The following is a 17,786-nucleotide window of genomic DNA, read 5'->3' on the forward strand; positions in this document are numbered from 1 at the left end:
TAAATATTAAGTTCTAGCAGCAGATTTGCAAAACAGCAATTTGTGTGCAGAGTTTTTACCGTTGATGTGTTTGTGTGTGTGAGTCCAGTCACTTCATGTTGAGGAATCTGATCGCTTGTGGAAAGTAAATCTTACACAGTCTGGAACGTGAGGGCCGAATGATTCTGCAACTTTTTTTCCAGATGGTGGAAAAGGGAAGAGTGTGTGTGAGAGGTGTGTGTATGGTCAGCCACAATTCCAGTAGCTATACGGATGCAGCGTGTGGTATAAAGGTCCATGATGGAGAGAAAAGAGACTGGATCTTCTCAGCCATCCTCACTATCCGCTGTAAGGTCCTGCGATCCGAAATGGTGCAATTCACAAAACCCATGCAGTGATGCGGCTTGCTCTGGATGCTCTTGCTTGTTCTTTTTGTAGAATGTTGTGAGGATGTTGTGCTTTTTGTAACATGCTTTGTAAACGTAATTAATAATAAATATAGATAATTAAAAATCTATAATTGTATATGCACAATAGTGTGACATTCTTACACAGACAAGAAAAGAGAGGAAGGAAGAGATAAAATGGTTGAACAAAATACCAAACACATCATGCATCGAATTTTTTTGAAGTTTAATTACTATTTAAGGATTATTTCTATGATTTGCATTATAAAATCCAGACACATGGTTCACAAGTTATTTTTTTCCTTCTTTCTTTCTTTTCATCCCTGCTTTATTATCTGGCACAATCCAATCCGGTGCCTTCTAATGAATTCAATATTTCAACCAATCAGCATTTATTTAGGGCGGGACGAGAGAAAATGATTGACCAATCAAAACGCAGATAAGCGCCAGGGGGCGTGGCGTAGTCGGACCGGAAGAGCGTTGTGGGTAAAAAAAAAAAAAAAAACCCGAAGCAGCCTTGAGTAGTCGGTGGAGTTTTAAGATGGCGGCTTATGGATTGTTATAGGAGCTTGTTGGAGGGGTTTTCTGGATTTTTGTTCAACGTTTAAACCACATTTGTAACGAAATAACGCAAGCCAATCGCTCAAAGAAACATCTAGAGACATTTCTGATCGATATTTGGGGGTCATTTCGGATTGAAATTATGACCTCCATCCACTTCGTCGTGCACCCGTTACCCGGGACTGAGGACCAGCTCAATGACAGGTAATTTCAAGTCGATTGCTTGTGTGGTGATCAATATAAATACTAATGTGAACTCGTTTTTCTAAGTGTTATTTAATATATTTTAAGTATTTATGCCGGAATGTGTGTTTGTGGGAGTGAGTTTGGACTGGCGGGTGATGCTAAACACAGCTAGCAAAACGCGCAGCTTAGCGACGCTGACTGGAGTGATTGGACAATGCGGGTTGGGGGATGGGGACAAGAGGAAAAAAAAAGGTGTGCGAACCCGAAAAAACGAGTTTATACCTAATAATTAACGAGATTTAATCGCGGAATAGGGGTTTATTTGAGTAATTTGGATCCTCTCCGAGTGCTGAGGCGAATAATGAAGCGAGATAGTGGGGCAAAGGAAAATGCAACGGCGGTGTTGGCGTGCGTGCTCATCGGCTAGTCGTGTCAGTAGCCGGAAAACTCGACAGCGCTACATTTTTATAATTTTTTTAATCGACATGATATAAATTATTTGTTAGAATAATTAATCACTAGTGTTAAGTTTGTTATACGTGGCTTGTTTTAACCCGAGCCTCGGAAACTAGCTTAGTTAGCAAAGGCGCAAACCCCAGACGTGCGTGTAATGGCCCTGAGGGGCACAAGTTTATATTTGGTTCACGCTTCCAAAATTATACGTTCTTGTCTTTCTTTAAATGTGTTGTTGTTGTTATTGGGTTGTTGTTATTTGTTAATCTATTAGTTGTTTTTTTTAAAGTCCAAAAAAAATTGAATGACAGACGAACGGTCAGCGGGGGGGGGGACACACACAGTGACGTCACGGCTCCTAATTGCATATGCATAAAAAATTTGCATAATCTAAACTACATCATTGATCATTAATATATATATATTTTTAGAATATCGTAAAAAAGCAGCACGTTATGGGGAAACTCGTCAAGGATGGGGTGATGCAGGACGAGTTGAAAATCGGTCACACCAATTTTTATTTATTTTTATCCCGGCTACATCTGTAAGGGGGGGGGGGGGTGCCTTGAGTGTTAGAAAAATATGACCTGACGTCCTCAAATTAGTGAGGTTTTCACAACTTTGGCACAAATTTAATGCAATGGAATAAAGAAACCCAACACACAAATACTGTAAATAGAATGTTACATTACCTTTAAATGGTAGTGCAGTACAACATCTGGCATACAGGGTCTGGCTGTGAGTGAACAGACAAGAAAAGAGAAGGTTTGTTCGCGTCTGTGAATGTTCCCAACTCGCATTGGGTGGCAATGACTCTTTTTTTTTTTTTTTTCCATAGCGGTTTTGTTATGGGGCTGGGTTGCTATGCCCAACGCCCACTCTCTTCCTTTCACAACTGGGCTTGGGACCATCCACTGCCCAAGAGTGGCGGACTGGAATGGCTAGGACTCAAAATCGCAACCATCATAGAGAAAGTCTAATACCTCAATCACTAGGCTATCGCCGCCCCCATACTGTAGTATAAAGTGGGACAAGGAGAAAAACATCAGTGTTCCTTTAGAACAATTTTCTAAACAGGTCACGTTGTGATGTTTCGATCTCATATCGGTCACTAGTCTGAGCGCAATAAAACCTCGCAAGTCAGAGATTCGCTTTACCAAACTCGAACTGTGGGATGTCGGGAAAATTAGTCAGGGTGAGTTTCTGGAGGTCTGCCCTACTACGCTTGTGTTAAATGTGAGTCAACAGAGCGAAAAGTGTAGTGTGATTGCAGCTGTAATGTTGCCACTCTGAGAGTTAAAACTCTTATTAAATAGTGGTTAAACAATACAACGTTCTTTGGACATTCTGGACTTCCACCAGCACCCACATGAGTATGGGTTCTCTTTTTGAGTCTGCTTCTTGACAAGGTTTCTTTCTCATACGGTCTTAGGGAGTTTTTCTCACCACCATCACCACTGGCACATTCAAAAATGCAGGCATAAAATTGTAGGGACACATTTGTCATCAAAATTAATACTTGCTTTTTATTTTTAACACTTAGGGGCCAGTGTGCGTTCCTAAAAGCGCAATACAACTGAAAAAAATGAAGTATGCGCTGCACAATTTAATGGATTATAGTTCGCCTTTGCCTTGTGCACCATCTGAGAGAGAAGTTAGTTTCCATTTTACTTATGATTCTCTCACCAGCTCCGTTCTTTTTCTGTTGGCTACGTTCGCTCTCTCCCTTCTCCCAAAAAATGCAGCTTGTCATTTTATAGGTAATTCAGACGCTCCCACCCCGATGACTTCTCCATGCTGATGATAAAACCATGACCGCTATAAAGCACTTGCAACCCAATCTCGTTTAATAAATGGAAATAAACGGAAATTGTCACTATACCAATGCTCACATTCACACTTTACCTTGTTAAACGATGCAGATTTTAATCGGGATTTTCTTAGACTTGTATGGAAGATGTTCCACATTATTCAAGTCCCTTTGTTACTATAGAAGCTGTTAGTATAGAGACAATACTGTAGTGGTAATTTATATGAACCTATAGTTTACGGTACAACCGTAATTTTAAAAGCTGCACCGTTTCTCCGACAATAAAACCCTTCTGACCAATCCGATTCAAGCACCACGTTGTCCCAAAATGTCTTTTTACTTAAAAATCGAAAATGTAAATATGAAAATGTAATGCAATTAAAATGTGAGATTTGATAGTGATTTACCTTAAGAGATTTATTGAACGCTTTCGCATCTTATTTTTTATCCATTTATTACATTAATCAGCGTGTGACATTGTAACCTCAATGGATTTTTAAATGTATGTATTTCTATTACTAAAAAAATATGCAGCCAGAGCTACTGTCAGACCTACCAAATCAGAATGGAGAACTCAGTAGTATCACAGTATCGCACCGTTGTGGTCATGATACTAAATGCACACAGCTCAACACACGTCATTGTTAAATTGCCTCATTATCTGTTCAAATTTTTTTTTCTTGAGTAATCATTTTTGCATGCAGATTTACAGCATGTGATGCACTCAACTTCAGCTCTGTACATTTATTGTATGAATGCTTCATTCAGGCTTCAATGAATTGGTTTGTTGATTCTTGAGTATCTGGGGGGAATCATATTCACACTTTGAGGAAAGACCTATGGGTTTGGCGTCTGTAAAATGTAGTGTCGAATTACTGCTTGCCGCGTCCCCCTCGCTGTTACATATCGGAGTCGGTGTATATGGTTCGAATGACATTGAGTTTTGCTTGGTTTTTTGGTATTGCACCTGGCAACCAAGGGGAGAGGAGAAGAGCTTGGAGAAGCATCTGTGCAAAAAAAAAAAAGCATACATTCTCACTGCTTTACGAATACAAACTCTGCAAACAAATGTCCTGGGCATGATATTTGAACTGATCTCTTGGACTAGATTTGTTAAGGTGTTACTCTGTTTAATCAGACACGTGTCTGTTTTTCTTTTCTTTTTTCTTCTATAGTATATTTTATATTGAATTATGGCTGTCGAGTTTTTTTTTCTTTCCTCCAGTTACATTTGATTGTGAATATAGCATTTGACATCGCAACAGACTTTTATGGAAAATTCGTTCTCAAAGACTTCAAGATAAACCTTACATGGGGTCCTGGTAACATGGTAATTTTTGGTTTGGCCGGTAATTTAATTCCTGTCCATATCGGGCACGTCAGTGTTTTCTCAGGCCTCCTTTGAGAATACTGCAGGCAGCACGACCTACTGGTTTTGTCCAGACTCAGCAGTCGTCTGATTAGTTTTTTGTTCTGTCTGGATGCCCATCTGCGAGGCAGATGTTCCCCAGTTGTATTTAGTCTTGCAGCCCATATTTTCGAATATTAACCTGTGAAACAAAGCGAATCCTGCTTATATATTTTGTGAGTGGTGTTTTGTGGGTTTTTTTTTTTTTTTTTTAAATTGTGGCTTGAACATTGGTTTACTTATACATTGCGTTAAACTTGGTGCCTCTTTATTTGCTTGGATGTCACATTGTGAATGGAGCGTGATCACATGACCTACACAAACATTCGAGTTTGTATTAGAAATAAATTCAGTCCGAATAGGGACTTTTATTGTTTAAATTTTTTTTAAATTTGCATCAATCCTTGGCCTTTTTTTTTTATTTCAAATATGCTTCCTCCAGCTTATTGTGTTGATTTATGATGATTTGAGTGTCTAGACCAGCTCAGGAGTGCAACACCCTGTCAAAAAAAATCCACGAGTTCACGAGTGTGTACTTCTATAAGTCAGCGTGCGTTGTCGAGTCATGTGACTGTTCAGTGAGCTCGAGGTCTAATCGTTGAAGAGATATGATTTAAATGATGATCATTGGATCATAGGGAAGAACGTCAGCGTTTTACCAATTTTCAGGTTTCATTTGTTCATGCCAGAACTATTTATTTTGCCCCCAGACACCAACTTTCATTCTCCTAAATATAAACTCATCCTTAAAATGCGAAGGGAAATAATTGTTCAGTCAGTGTGTAATTGCGTTTGGCAAGCCGACTACTCTTCCAGACGGTTGCGAGGTGGGGCCGTGGAGATTTTCTCTCTCGCCGGTGTCACAGGAAACTCTGTGCTTTCCAGCATTCACACTCAACTGTGAGCTTCGGTGTGACATCCGTACGTTAAGCTCAGACACGATCCGCCGCGAGTCGATTCACTGCGCGGGACTGGACAGCTGTTGAGGCTGAGTTTTGGGTCCGATGCCAGCTACTGATTGAGCGCGTAAATCTCAGGCGATTTGGCGCAGAGGAAGGTTTGCGCTTTGAGCTTTTCATCTCTTCTCGCAACTCAGAGAATATGCAGACCTTTTTGTATATTAACGTGTAAAGCGGGGCCTGAAAAGGTGGAAGCGATTCGCCATCATTTCCCGATTCCTATCAGCAGGTTGTCTGTTGTCTGATTGCTATTGTGGCTACGTTACTTCGCTTTTAGTAAAACATTTCCGTAGCGAATAAATCATTTCATTTAAACGAAATACTTTTGAAGATCCCACAACACACACTTCAATGCCTGTACTAATCTTTTATAATGCAAGGGTTAGTTTACAGCTCCCAGTACAAGAAGATTGTGATCCCGGATATTTGATCCTGGTTTTTGTAACCAGGATCAAAATATGAGGCATTATGGGATCATGGGCAACTTTTGTTTACCGTAGTTTTACATTTGTTTTCTTGCTTTTGGGCTATGCAGATGACATATTTCATAAGACTGGACGAGCACAAGCATCAGTAAGAACGGCACAATGACTCAAATTATACTAGAGTAGTTTGCATATAAATCTTGGCCGGTGGAAAAAAATTTAATTACAAACATCGAAGACAAGATTATGATCCATTTCTATAATGTGTTTATCAAAAACAAGTCATTCAAGTTGTCGTAGCAGCACAAACTAAACTTTGCATTTCCATCGAGTCCTAATGAAAGAAGCAGCATATATTACTTGTAAATATTTCTAAGAAGGGATTTTAAAATGAAGAACAACAAAGTAGTGATCAGTGATTGGCCTTTGTGAGCAGCTTAAACTCCTTAAAGCATCAACAAATCTAGCTTCAAGTTGCAATAGCAGAGCCACACACTAGTTTCACATGCGGTTCATTAAACCTCACTTAACCAGATTGGACTCTGATGAACAATTTGTCAAAATCTTTACACTTATATAACCGTTATGCCTTAATGCATTAATGTGCAGCTAATGACTTAAGTATTATCAGCCAGTGTTGTCAGATACACTAGTAGTAACATTCAGATAAGTTGAGGATAGAAAAATAAAGCTCTCTAATACAGAGGTCCCCAAATTATTTTGGCTTATAGACCAGTTTCATGCAAGACGATCATTCCATGGACCAGGTGCCATGATGTGCATCTTTTATTACTTTTATACAATTTACTTGTTTATTTAATTTTTACCTATATAATTAAAATGTGACCCGACGCAAGCTTCATTTATCGATGCACAGAAAGTGTTTCGTTTTTGTTGTTGTATAAAACACCATGCAGACAACAGGAGTAAAATTAAAATCTAAGTTTTTACTCTTTCTGTCCAATCGGTACCAGTCCGAGGCACGTTGTGTGGAACCCTGCTCTAATCCATCCACTATGCCAATTTACTTATTCCGATATAAGTAGTTGAGTAGTTTACTTTAAAGATTGTGTTCCTAGTAGCTTTTTGTTGCTCACGTTTTACTTTGTGCCCACCAGCACATTGATGTTCGTGTCGGGTATCACTAAACATCATCCTCTGGCTGATAGGAAATGGATGAACAGTTTTCTCGCCAGCTTCCTTCATTTCAGTTTACATTCATTACTTGTTACTGATAATCCTGAAAGTTACCAAAAGAGAGATTACATTATTCCAAACCATCTTTTTAATGTCACGGTTTACTGTCTTTCTGCCTGCCTGCCTGTCTTTCTTTCTATTTTTCTTTTGTTTGTCTGTCTTTGTTCTTTTTACCTGCTAGTCTGTCTCTCAGTTCAAATGTCTTTTTGTCTGTTTAAAACAATTTGTAAACCAACAAAAAAAAACCAAACAGTAGTGTGTAGGTGTTTGACTCCTTGTATTGTGTGTGTGTGTGTGTGTGTGTGTGTGTGTGTGTGTGTGTGTGTGTGTGTGTCTAATCGTCTCCTTGTATACTTTGTATCTGATCATCTCCTTGTATATTGTGTGTCTGATCATCTCGATCTATTGTGTGGGTATCTGATCTTGATCTAGTGTGGGTATCTGATCTTGATCTATTGTGTGTATCTGATCTTGTATTGTGTGGGTATCTGATCTTGATCTATTGTGTATATCTGATCTTGTATTGTGTGGGTATCTGATCTTGATCTATTGAGTGTATCTAAACTTGTATTGTGTGGGTATCTGATCTTGATCTATTGTGTGTATCTGGTTGTCTCCTTGTATTGTGTGTGTGTGTGTGTATCTGATCGACTCCTTGTATATTGTATTTGATCATCTCCTTGTATAGTGTGTGTGTGTATCTGATCCTCTCGATTTATTGTGTGACCGTCTACGTGTATAGTGTATGTATCTGATCATCTCGATCTATTGTGTGTATCTAATCATCTCTTTGTATAGTTTATCTAATTGTGTACGTGATAGTCTCCTCATATGTGTGTGTGTGTGTGTGTGTGTCTGATCTTCTCGGGTTATAATGAATGTAGTCTGTGTGATTGTCTTAATGTATAGTGTGCTTGTATTTGTCTTTTGGTCAATTTAGGTGCGTTCCAGTTTACCTCTGTTTAATAGAACATGATCAGTTGCATAAAATTGTTTATCATTCATGTTTAAAGACATCAAACGAATCAAATTTAATGTGTGGCACTATGTGAAATACCGTAATCACTGTAAATGCTTATATAAGTTTAATAATGAGAATAATTGTTCCACAGTCTGATATTGTTTGGATTTCATTCTGCAGCATATTATGTGCAAAAAGTATTTAGAGCAAGAGCCAGCAGTGGTCTCAGTTTGTACTTAACAGCACGGTTACTACTGTGAAGTTATCCTATAATAAAGTGAGCCTTTCCTTATACATGAGCTGTGCAGAGCATCCCAGAACTACACACATTGTTCTTTTGGAGCGTACACACTACCGCATGTTGGTTCTTTCAATCGCTCGGATCTTAGTGACTGATCTTTTTCCTTTAGAGCTGCATTGTTGGTGGAGCTCGTTCAGGTCCTCCAAGGCTTAATCAGAGGTGTTAGTGCTCTAGTTTGACCCGTTTCCAAGGAGACTCTTTGTGCTGTGGGGTTTAAGGAAGACTGGGGGAGGTTGTTCCTCCCATGTGGTGGGGGGGACTATGCCAAGCACTGGGTATTAAACTCTCAGGTTAAACGAGGTGCTCGTGAGGGAATACCGGTTCAGGTTTCTGCCAAATGGTTGATCTGACTAGCGAGAGATTTTGTTTTTTTTCTGAAATATAACTCTGTGGAGAATATACAAGGAAACCCGAGGACAGATTTAACATCTCGGGTGTCACGTGCAATCTGCTCATTCGAATAATGCCTTTTCAGTGATCTGGCCACATTATGAAATCGCATGTTGATGATTTATAAACAGATCTAACCAGTGATCTTTTTACATTCAAAGTCAAATCTCTCCAAAAGCTGATTTCAAGCAGGGAAAGTGTGTGTGTGTGGCTAGAATTATATCAGCTCCTGGAGTTCAGGCTGTCCTCATACTGAGCAACCTTGGGCCGGTAACCTTGATGATAAACACTAATGTGGTCCGAATGTACAGCCTAAATATCAAGGCTTTTTTTCCCTGTGGTGTAAAGGATTCAGGAAGCTACCATTTTAAACATTAAGATTAATTTACAGCAAAAAAAGGGGGCTCATTGAAAACCCAAAGTAATTTTGTTTCTGCATTTTGGTATTTGGAGTCATTACTTTTACACTTCATGCAGGTTTTCTCCACCCAGGGTTTCTTGAAGTAAAAAAAAAAATAATTTGTAGGTCTTCAAGTCTTGCTGTTCTAGGTCTTAATTTTAAACAGGTACTCAAACTTAATTATCTGATGTCTATGTAACACTACCTCTAATACTCATTGAAATGCTCCCTTTGGCGCTCCAGAATGTTTTTTTGTTTCCGTGGTGTAGTTCGTTCGTTCGCTAGTCCAAATATAAATCGCTGCTTATGACTACAAATGAGACCAACGTGCAGCAGCCAATCAGTTTTCTGGGATTGGCGCGATTCTCTCTAAAACAGATTTTATTATTTTAGCTATGGGGAAAGTTACCCTATATTGTCAACATACCATTTGAGATTTCACGAACACCCAGTGGATTCATGTTACTCAAACAGATTGCTCATCATTATCGCAATTTGAGTCATTACTTTTACACTTCATGCAGGTTTTCTCCACCCAGGGTTTCTTGAAGTAAAAAAAAAAAAAATAATAATTTGTAGGTCTTCAGGTCTTGCTGTTCTAGGTCTTAATTTTAAACAGGTACTCAAACGGATCCATCGAAATAGAGATCGTGTTCAGTCTATTTAAGTTATGGCATATATTTTATACTTTATATTAGATGTGTTGCTAAAATAGTTGTTAACTTAGAAATAAAATGGGCTGAAGCTTGGGTTTGATTTGCTACAACGGCAGACGCTCCAGTTGAAATCTACTGAACAGGGCGTCTATGTGGGACAGTTACTTAACCTGAACAGTTGAAGATGAGGGGGAACAAAATTTTGAACATGTAAAGTTTCACTAGTAAATTGTCTCTTTTGATATCAGTGCTCTCTGTAATGACCTACACCAGTTATCATATTAAAGCTGTTTGTGTCTGATGATTTATTAATGATCTTAGATACTAAATAATTTGGGTGTGTTGATCTCACTGCAGAAAATCACTTTATCTGACACGATCACTGGTTTTCTCTTGCACACTCAGCTCGAGGATATGCTGTGGAGCCGTTAATATATTTCGTTTTTATTTTTATGTATGTATATAACCTTTCCAAATATAGAAAATTAATGAGTGGGAGGTTGATGGTGTTTAGAATATACTTCTGTGAAAGGATAAGGATATAACGATACATAACACACCTTGGACAAATATAAAAAAAAAAACATCAGCGACATCAGAGTTTAGGTCATTATTATTATTATTATTATTATTATTATTATTATTATCATTAGGAATATGTGATGGTCTGTGTCTAGTGGTCTAATGTCTAGATGAACAATTCTTAAACGTTTGTCAGAATGGTGTGGTTTGTTGGTTTGCAGACCGGTCGTGCAGCAATTTTCCATGTAACTGGAGCTGAACGCACATTCGGGAATTTTATTGTTCAAAATGTGACTGAGGTAATCGTCGTTTTGTCATAAAATACACTACGCACAAAAGTATCGGAACGCCCGAGTTTTCCAGCCACGTGTTCCTCCTCCAAACTGTTACCACAAATGCACATAATTGTATAGGATGTCTTTTGAATGTGGTAGAATTACACTTAAACTAGAAGACCCAAACCTGTTTCTGCATTACAATGCCCCTTTGCACAAAGCCATCTACGGGAAGATATGGTTTACATGGATTAGAGCAGATGGTCTTGAGTGGCCTGCTATAGAGCTTTGACCTCAACCCTTTTGGGATAAAATGGAATGCTGACTTCACCACACACCCTTGTGAGCACAAATTCTGTTTTCTCTAATTCCCTTTTGTTAATTCTCTCTACAGACTTCGTGAAGTGTCTGAAAAGCTCAACAAATACAACTGCAACAGGTAAGATTTTCGAATACAGGACTTATATTTTGAAAATTTTTTGGCTAGTTTTTAGGAAACCCTACATCCTTCATCAAAACCCGTAGGAATCCTAGTAGACGCCTTTTAAAAAAATGTCTTTCTTTTGCAGTCATCCACAGCTTAACTTGCTGGAGCAGGCCACACTTAAGCAGTGTGTAGTCGGACCAAACCATGCTGGCTTCCTGCTTGAGGTAACGTTTTGTCGTACCCCCAAACACCAGATTTTCTTACACTATTTTCTTTCGTTACAAGCAGCAGGAAATAACATCAAGCTCTGTTTTAGGATGGACGTATCTGCAGGATAAGCTTCGCCGTGCAGCCAGATCGACTGGAGCTGGGCAAGCCGGATGGAAACGACGGGTGAGAGTGTAATCATGTTTTCTAAATAGACAGAGGAACTTAAACACTTATGAGCTGCGTGCTTCAGATGCAACGCATGCCTTCTTTTGGGGAGTGACTGCGCTGTTGGATGTTTCTGTTGCTTTGGGAATGTGCTGAACACGCGGTTTTGTTTGAAAGCGGCCTTTTTTTTTTTTAATACCGAAAACTGCTTCTTATGGTCATTTATAACAATCGATAGTCACTGAACGTCATTTTATATATATATAATATTTAAGCTGGTGATTTTGAAATGTCTGATGTGTATCAAGTGATATGTATGTAGTATGTTGTAAGCATAATGACTCATGCGCTACTAATATTCTTCATGTTCCCTTCTTCCCCCCCCTCTGGAATACCAGTTATAAAATAAACAGAAGTGTAATAATCTTGAATAAGGAACGCGATATGAGGGAGAAGGAAATACCCTTTGAAACATTTTCAGTGCACGGTGTTGGCGCTTTGCTGCTCTGGAATAAAATGGCATTGCTTTGCTTCAGGGTGCAGAATGTTGCAGCTGCTTTTTATTTATTTTCTTTTTATTGTTAGTTACTTTATTTAAATATTTTTCAGTTCAGCCAAACGGTTTCCATTGAGAAGTCCAGGCTATTGCGATATTCATTTATTTATTTAATGCAAATACCTTCCAAACCTGTTGTTAATAATGATAAAGCACAGAGGGCTCTCCCAGCACTCAGCAGCTATTTTCTTTCTTTGATTAATGACTAGCAGCCAGTTCTGGCATATCCAAGGGTGTTGCCATGCTAGTTAGCCTTCACATTCTTCCTCCTCTTTTTGCTATTTCAGACAGAGGAATTAATATATCCATGTCTGGCATGACCAGGCTGTACTCAGTAGTCCCGCAAGTTGGGGCTGCGATCGTTTTGTAACTGTAATCTTCGGTCTTTTGTTTTCAGTTCAAAGTTGAGCAGTGGCTCAGGGACAGGAAGGACCTCCAGGCCAGGTAGGACTAGTGATCCGCCCTGGTTCCTGTCTGGTTCTGACACTTTGGGTCGACTGGCAGGCAACACCCTTGGGTAAGTGGCTGACAGGGGGCATTCAAAAGCCTGGCAAAAATCTTTGTGTCTTTCTATGTTTACAAATAAACCATTTTGAAATATAACTAGAAAATAATAACCACCCTCTTAGGGGTTGGAGAAGTGCAAATAAATTAGATACCTAAAGGCTACTTAAAGGGGCAGCAAGATGGTAAAAAACACTCTTTACCTGCAACATTTGTTGTCTGAGATATTTAAACTCCCAGGATTGTGAATCATTGACCAGGTTTGAAGTCACTTTACTAATGGCTCTAACTAGATGGAGTTGCTTATAATCCAGAGCACTAGAGACAATGAATCAATGCTTTTTCTTGCTCTTAGAAATCCACATCAAAGGACTAAGATGTACTGTCTTTGCTAGTGGATTTGTTTTCTGTGAGTCATAGCCCCAGAGTAATACCGTGTGTGTATATACATCTCTACAGAAGCCGCTGGAGTTCAGGAGTCGGTGGAGGAGGTGGAGGCAGCGGGGGCAGCGGCGGCGGCGGGACAGGAGGAGGTGGAGGTAGCGGCGGCGGTAGCGGTGGAGGAGCGAGCGGAGGCGGGGGGGCATCTTCCGGTCGCTCCAGTGCTGCAGCGCGCGATTCGCGGCGACAGACACGTGTGATTCGCACGGGCAGAGACAGAGGGTCAGGGCTGCTGGGGAGCCAGCCACAACCCGTCATACCAGCATCCGTCATACCTGAGGAGCTCATCTCTCAGGTAACACCACACGCAAATGGAAAAGATCCAAAAGATACACACGAGGACGCGCGACAAAGTCTTAAATGGTCTGATGTGGTTTGTGTTTCAGGCCCAGGTGGTCCTGCAAGGTAAATCGAGGAGCGTCATCATCCGCGAGCTGCAGCGCACCAACCTGGATGTGAACCTGGCCGTGAACAACCTGCTCAGCCGAGATGACGAGGACGGGGACGACGGCGATGACACAGCCAGCGAGTCCTACTTACCAGGAGGTGAGAAATTTCAGTGTCTGAGTTACTGTTACTTTTCTGTAATACCACGTCCTCTTACACTGACCAGGCGTAACATTATGACCAGTGAAGTGACTAACATTATCTAACATTATTATCTCATCATGACGTTAATGCTCCAATATTAGGCAGGTGGTCATAATGTTATGCCTGATGTATATATTTCAATATAATGGAAGCGGCACAGTGTTATAAACATCTACATGACACCACTAAGCACATAACTATGGTTTGGACTATGTTATAAAGGGAGTGTTCGTATCAAACTGTAATCAGTGCGCTCTTTTACAGAAGACTTGATGTCTCTGCTGGATGCCGACATCCACTCGGCACACCCCAGTGTCATCATCGACGCTGACGCCATGTTCTCGGAGGACATCAGCTACTTCGGTTACCCGTCCTTCCGACGCTCATCGCTGTCTCGCCTCGGCTCATCACGAGGTAACGGGCGAATGTACACACGTTCACTTATAAACGTTAACAGAGACAACAGAATATATTTAATGACTATTGAAAAGGCAAACTTTATTTGTTGTCTGTGCATCAATAAATTAAAAATATATGAACTCCTAGAAATCTGGCTGTAGTCATGTGCTGAGTTATTTTGTATTGGGATATTTAACAGGTTTATATAGTCATCTTAATGCATAATAATAATCTTTATTTTTTAAACATTGAAGCAGTTGTAGGGAATGGTAGGAGGGATGTTAGATGATTAGAGGTCGACCGATTTGATCTTTGAAAATTTTGTTAATTAATCGGCACTGTGCTGCAAATTCGGCCCTAATGACTCGCCAAACCATGCAAGTACATTCTGCACTTGCGAGGAGAACATGACTCTCCCATACAGCAGGTGGCAGTAGTGTGTATTTGGCAGCCAAACAGGAAAACCGGAAATGCTAGAACTGTATATATATAAAGCAAGCAGTGTTTTCACCTGCTGTGATCGTTACAGATTTGTGTAGCATTTTTCAGTCATGTCTGCTAAGTTTTAAAGACGAGTAAGAATGGCAACAAACGTTTTTCGGCCATCGGCTGCCCTGATTTCTAAATATCGACATCGGCCAGAGAAAAACCCGTATCACTCGACCTCTATAGATTTAAATGGTGTGCAGAAACGCGCAGTATAGTGGCTAAGTAAATTATATAACGCTTGCGGGTATATTTAGGAAAAAATGTGGCCTTACTTGATTCATTTTCTATAATGAGTAGTAATCTAAATCATAATAATCCAATAAAATTGCCTTAGTGTTTTATTCCTTTTATACCACTTTAATTTGTAATTACAATTTACAGTTGATTAAAATAAAAACCCAAGTATATTCACAATTGTATGTTTGACCGATAGTGGATTTTACTGATGGCCCCGGAACAACTATCGGTGTGGGTTTTTGACGATAGTTTCATCAATCAACAATCGACTCTTCCACAATCTTAGACCAGTGATCTGAATTGCGGTTAGATATAATCTCAGAATCCGGTATCATTCATCAGCACTGGGGTATAAAATCTGATTAACCTACAAGATAACAGGGTTTGATTTCCATTTTCTTTATCAGCACATGCCTACTTGATTCTGTGCGTGTTTTTGTATTCGTCCTTCATATCCCGCTGCATGGTCCCAAAAGTTTTCCTTAATGAGCCCTCTGAGAAAGGCCCTGCTGTGGGAGATCCTGCAGCCTGAAATCTCTAGAAATGTCTTCACTGGACACCTTAAACACCCAGCTGAGACTATTCCTACTGTTGGACTATAATAGAATGCTAGAAAGACGGTATTTGTGTCTAATTTAATTATGTCTAACCTTCAAGTGAGGTGTCAAGTGAAGATTTGGCAAAGAAATATCAAGATATGCTTTTTTATTTTTTATTATTATTTACTGTATTTTCCAGAGGATTATATGCCTCAGCACAGGGGTGTCAAATTCAATTGCACAGGGGGCCAAAACTCAAAGCACACTTTAGGTCACGGGACGAACAGGAAAAACATTTATTGAACACACACTAAAACTGTTAAATATGAATAAAAACAGACAGGAATATTATTCCAGAATAAATAAACTTAAACTTTAAATAACTTAAAATATTTTGCTCTCCATAAAAATATCTCCAGTCAAACACCAGACGTCTCACACCTTCATCATGCAGCTCTTCAGAAACTCTCCCTCTGTAAATAACCGGCTGATGTGCCTCTGATTTCTCCTCTGCTTTCACACCAGCTTCACTTTGTGATTTTTGCTCTGGTGAAAAACGTCTGCTGAAATGTCAGATTCTTCTACTTTCTGTATCTTCTGCTCTGCATTCAGGTTTTGTCTCGTAGTGCGTCTTAGATTAAATTCCTTAATTACAGCCACATTCGCTCCACATATAAAACACGTATTTTCCGGCAGTGTCAGTAAACATCTACTCAGAATCCCATCGGTTTTAGAAGGCTCTGTTTTCAGAATAAACTTTTCTCTTCGCCATTGTGAGGGGCTTCACAATAACTTTACAATAGGGTTAAATACATCAACAGACGCTGGACTTGATTGACGCTGGAATGTTCCCAGGTCACCTAGCATTTGGTAAGGCAGCTGTAGCGCTGCATTATGGGATCTGTAGTTTGTGTTATCAGCGCTTCATATCGACGGGACATAAATACAATAATAATAGATCTATATCAAATCATTTCGCGGGCTGGACATAATTGTACGTCGGGCCGGATTTGGCTCGCGGGCCCGAGTTTGACACCCCTGCTTTAGCATGTGCTGTGACATGTACTGCAATGTCACATATACAATGCAAACGTGCATTGGTTAGTGTTTGTGAATTAGCCATAAAACCCTGAACAAACTAATTCTAGACACAAAATCCAATGGCAGGACAAAAATTACAGAGACGACAATGAATTGTTCTTGTCTGGAAAATACAGTTCTTTCTATTTTTTTATTTAATTTTATATATATCATGTCTTTTGTAGTCAATTAGTACTACATTGATTAAACTGTTTCATTACAAGGGTCTTTCCCAGAGAGTGGCTTATTTGTATCCCACTGGTGTGACCCTATTGCATACCAGTTCTCCTTCTTCCCTTAGAGCGCGACTCCGAGCTGCTGCGCGAGCGCGAGTCCGTGCTGAGGCTCCGCGAGGCGGTGGCTGGACGGCGCGTCCTTCGACGCAGAGCGCGGCTCCACCAGCCGGGACGGAGAACCAAACCTGGACAAGAAGAGCGTTCCTCTGCAGAGCCCAGTCTCTCTGGGAGAGGAACTGCAGTGGTGGCCTGATAAGGTGGGACATGAGCTGCACTTTACATTGTGAATACAGTGAATTGTTGGTCTGAAATGTTGAGTAAAAAATGGAAAACAAGTTGATATTTATAGGAGGTTAAAAAAAATTTACATCGCTCGTCATAGTGATGCGCTTGTTTGTTTGTTTTTTCCCCTCTCACTCCTACTTCTGCAGCGTTATGTAACATTTTAATTTCATTCCTCTTGCGGATGTTGTAAACAGATACCAGCGTTTTAGTATTTGGATTTGCACTAATGTATTTTACATCTTATGGAAGTTGTTCCTGTGGGGGTCTTTTTAAACTGTCCATCTCCGAAGTATTAACGAGGACATGGAGGTATTATATGAAACGTAGATTATACAGACGTCCCTGATTGAAAGAAATTTACACTAATGTTGCCACCCCCCCTTCTTTTTCCTTTGGTTGGTTTTGCTCTCATATAGGATGGTGTGAGGTTCGTAAGCATTGGGGCGATGTTCTCCGAGCTCGTGGCCGTGAGCTCCAAAGGTGAACTTTACCAGTGGAAGTGGAACGAACCAGAACCGTACAGAAATTCACAAGTAAGTGGCAGATCTGAGTTTTAGGAGTAAAGGTTCACTGATGCCTCTGTAACTGTAAAGAAGCCTGTTGGAGTATTAGGATAGAGAAATCATTAAATTGTAAAGAAAAAAAATACTTTTTGCTCTGTGCTACTTGGGAAGCGGTTAATAAGCCCGTTAACAACCCATGGTAATCTGGCACACCAAAACCATGAGAAAATAACT

General features: G+C 39.9%; 1 protein-coding gene across 1 annotated transcript in view; it reads left to right on the forward strand.

The window, feature by feature from the left end:
- The first annotated feature begins 890 nt into the window (after window positions 1-890).
- ubr5 (ubiquitin protein ligase E3 component n-recognin 5) overlaps window positions 891-17,786 on the forward strand; it is a 40,481-nt gene continuing 23,585 nt past the window's right edge. Inside the window, 11 exon segments of the mRNA XM_046834167.1 lie at window positions 891-1,151; window positions 11,285-11,329; window positions 11,460-11,541; window positions 11,634-11,710; window positions 12,646-12,765; window positions 13,212-13,488; window positions 13,580-13,739; window positions 14,049-14,198; window positions 16,812-16,878; window positions 16,880-17,021; window positions 17,466-17,582. Coding sequence (XP_046690123.1) covers window positions 1,090-1,151; window positions 11,285-11,329; window positions 11,460-11,541; window positions 11,634-11,710; window positions 12,646-12,765; window positions 13,212-13,488; window positions 13,580-13,739; window positions 14,049-14,198; window positions 16,812-16,878; window positions 16,880-17,021; window positions 17,466-17,582 — 1,299 coding nt within the window. The 5' untranslated portion in view covers window positions 891-1,089.

This window comes from Silurus meridionalis, chromosome 21 (assembly GCF_014805685.1).
Source record: "Silurus meridionalis isolate SWU-2019-XX chromosome 21, ASM1480568v1, whole genome shotgun sequence".
Classification (NCBI taxonomy): domain Eukaryota; kingdom Metazoa; phylum Chordata; class Actinopteri; order Siluriformes; family Siluridae; genus Silurus; species Silurus meridionalis.